Source organism: Antrostomus carolinensis, unplaced genomic scaffold (genome assembly GCF_000700745.2).
Source record: "Antrostomus carolinensis isolate BGI_N321 unplaced genomic scaffold, ASM70074v2 scaffold17044, whole genome shotgun sequence".
Taxonomy (NCBI): domain Eukaryota; kingdom Metazoa; phylum Chordata; class Aves; order Caprimulgiformes; family Caprimulgidae; genus Antrostomus; species Antrostomus carolinensis.
In genome coordinates, this window is record NW_010311583.1 from 5,051 (window position 1) to 8,753 (window position 3,703).

Below are 3,703 nucleotides of genomic sequence, written 5' to 3' on the forward strand. Positions count from 1 at the left end.
AGATATTATAATGCATGAGCTCTGGGGTATGTAATGGACATGAGCAAGAAAGATACTCAGATTCTGTAAGGTATTAATTCAAATATAGTATTTTTGGAGCTAATATTAAAAGGGAAAGGGAATAGTATAGATAATCTTATATTCCTTCAGATGCTGGGAACACATAGTTATGAAACAGTAGATGGATTTCTAGCCAAGGCACAGTCCATTGCACTGATCCTGTCTGTGGAATAATTCTCACACATTATGGTATTTAGAGCTCTTACCAGATTATTCTTAAAAATAAAAAAAACCCCATTATGTAGATCACTCCCTCTTTGGCTTACAATAATCTTCTAGTTAAGACCACCACATGTACCACCTGATTAGGCTTTCATTTCTGTTTCTTAGAATATCCTTAACATCTTCTCACTATCTTTTAGCTTTCAGAGATGAATCAGACAACAGTGGAGTTCATTCTCTTGGGACTCACTAGCAATCGCCTTTTGGAGATCATCTTATTTGCCATTCTCTTTGCTGCCTTCTTCCTGATCCTCCTTGGAAACATCACTGTCATCACCATCACACTGGTGGACCAACGCTTCTACATCCCTGTAGTAAGATAGGGTCTGGCGACCGGAAGATATCGTGCTGTACGGAAAGGTAAGACACCCCCCTCTCTCTCCTAGTAGCCAATAGCACTTAGCCTGTGATGTAAGCAGGCGGAAGTGACGTAGTGAACCCACACCATATAGTACTGTGTCGCACATCATTAAACGCCATTTGCAGCATCCTCATATTGGCGTCAGTGCTCATTGGCCCAGAGACGGGGTGAGTGTTTTTGCCTCCTCGACCGGACGGGACGTTGCGGGATAACAACTGCAACACATCCCCATGTATTTCTTTCTCAGGAATTTCTCCCTTGTGGAAATCTGCTTCACTTCTACCTTCATGCCAAGAACACTCTACAGCCTCCTCACAGGAGCAAAAAAAATTTCCCTCTCTGGATGTTTCCTTCAGTTATCCCTCTTTTTCATCCTGGGTATCTGCACTTTCTTCCATGTAGCTCTCATTTCCTTTGACCGCTACGTGGCCATCTGCCACCCTCTGCATTATGCTACCTTCATGAACAATAGGTTTTGTCTCCAGCTGGTGCTTGGCTGCTGGGTGGTGAGTTTATTCTTGGTGTTCTCCCCACTCACAATTATACTACATTTGCCATTCTGTGGGCCCAACATCATTAATCACTTCTACTGTGATATTGCGCCACTGCTCCAGCTGTCCTGCACAGACACAGGTCTCATTGAGAAAGTAATGCTAGTGACAAGTGTTCTAATATTACCTGGCACCTTATCAGTAACTGCCTTTTCCTATGCCTACATCATCCAAACTGTCACACACATTCAGCCTTCAGCAAGCAGGAAAAAAGCCTTTTCCACGTGCTCTGCTCATCTCATTGTGGTCACTATTCTGTATGGCAGCTCCATCTTCAGGTACATCCGACCAAGCCAAAGGGGTGGGAAGGATTTTGGCAAAGTTGTGTCTTTCCTCTACTGTGTGATTACTCAGGTGTGTAACCCTTACATCTACACTCTTCAAAATGAACAAGTCAAACAGGCTTTGAAAGATTTGGTAGCAAGGTATTTTGTAGGCTCTGATAATATTTTGAGATCCAGAGCCACAGAGCAGTGAGTGCATGTGAATAACTTCCTAACAGAAGCGGAAATAGCCACATTTAATCAATTTGAAATGAGGTGTGAAATCCAAGCCAGACAACACAGACATGTAAATCAATTATTTAGACTTCTATATGAAATTACTTTGAATCAGTACTTTATACACCTTAGACAGAAATGCCCAACCTTCAGAGCAGACGATCATGACACAGAAAGTTCCTGTCATAGTGCCTACCATTTCATTTACAGAGAGGCACATAGGTACATGGAGGTGAGTGACAGATTGCTCCCAGATTTCTGCAAGCAAATGTTTTGAATTGTGAAAGCTGGAAGTTCATGCCCTACTAAACTGTTTTCCAATGTAAAGATCATTTTCATGTGTATGTTAACAAACTGTCAGGACCCTGAGAGCGCTGATAGGCCCTTATGTCCCTGACTAGCCTCACCTGGGGCCTCCACCCACATCATCACCCCCTGACTTTGGTTTTCTACTCAGCTGCTTGGAAAAGAAACTTTATTTCTCTTTTCTGCTTGCAGGGGGTTGACCAGAGAGAAAGGCTGATCAAAGGGGAGTACTTTGATCATTAGGCATTTCCACAATACAAAATGTATTCCACAATACAAAATGTATATTACTGTAACAGGAAAAAAATAAGGAAGAACTTTGGCACTGACAGCAGTGTTTTGTATTTTAATGCTAAAATTTGCACTCATACTCTGTTTCAGAATTGGATACAACCTTGGGAAACAACTCTAGGTCTGACCACTCCTCCCATGGATGTGCTATGTGGAGGATCCCTTGAGATTCATTCAGAGTTCAGGGTATGGGTACAGCGAAAATGTCACCTAAGTAAGCCAATATAAAATTAAGAAAACAAAGTCTCAGCTGGCTGTGCAGAGTCCTTCCAAAGTCAACATAATACTGTAGGTGATTTATTCCACCTTTAGACGTGTGGAGATTTATTAGCCTTCTTCTCTGACTTCTTTGTCTTTAAGATCCATTTTCAATTACTAGATGTGATGGTGAGACTCAGAAATCTCAAGAGTGTTGTCCATTACATATGTATAAGTATATAGGTATGTGTATGCATGTATCTATATATCCTAATTCCTCAGCCTATGGTGATTTCAGGAGTGGAGCTTGAACTCAGGATTGAGTTCCCAGAGTATGTTACTTAGACCATTTGTACCTGAAGGCCTACAGACCTTCAGGCTCTATTTTTTTTCCTGGAGGGCAGGTGATTTGGCCCAGACGCCAGTGGGACAGCTAGCATGAGGGCTCTGTGGATGGTCAGGAAGTGAAAGACAAGGTCCAAACTAGCAGTGGAGATCAGGCACCCCTTGCTCTGCCTGACTGTGCAGTCTGTCCATGTTGGTCAAGGACAGATTTTAACCTTGCACAGAATTTAAGAGCTACAAGCAACAATGGCATGGCAATTGCATCATGACTCCTTGGGGTTGCCATTACATTTCCCGTGTGCACTTTCTGCCTGTAGGTCTGAGTCTCTTCTGCAAGCATATGGAAGCTATGGAGGGGCTTCAGCACACTTACCGGTAGAAGTTTCCATCTATGGTCTTTCTAGAGACAGAACAAATGAACAGGCTCCTCCAGAGGCATGGTCAGTCAAATGAGAGAATCATACCATACGGTGGGGAAAAAATGCCCTCTGGCAAGACCGTATCCCAGTACACTCCTCTCTGCCTTGCCTTTTATTGACTGTAAAGGGGTCTCACCACGTCATGTTCGGATGCCTACACTGCAGGTGCCTAAGAACAGAGGATGGGTGAGCTTCACGCACACAGCTGTAAGTGTCAAGAAAATACATCTGGTCTGTGATTTCCCTACTCGCATTAGGTTTTATCTAATCCTGTAGAAAACAAAGTGGACTTTTTGAAAAGCTGCAGTGGTAATCCTCTCAGTGTCGGTATTTGATTAAATACGTGGTCATTACAAACTAGGCTTGTTAGGACAGTCACAATCTCATCCAATGGAAAGTTTAGGAACAACAATCAGTGTTGTGGAAATATCCAGGAAGGACAAGACCCGG

The 3,703-nt window shown here is 42.9% G+C and overlaps 1 protein-coding gene across 1 annotated transcript; it reads left to right on the plus strand.

Annotated features, from left to right (window-relative positions):
• Positions 1 to 422: 422 nt before the first annotated feature.
• Positions 423 to 1,619, plus strand: LOC104524034 (olfactory receptor 49-like; the record flags this gene model as incomplete). The annotated part of the gene is made up of 2 exons (XM_029084695.1): positions 423 to 587; positions 868 to 1,619. Coding segments are annotated over 2 exons (917 nt in total), but the record flags the coding sequence as incomplete, so codon positions are not given.
• Between the last annotated feature and the right edge of the window lie 2,084 nt (positions 1,620 to 3,703).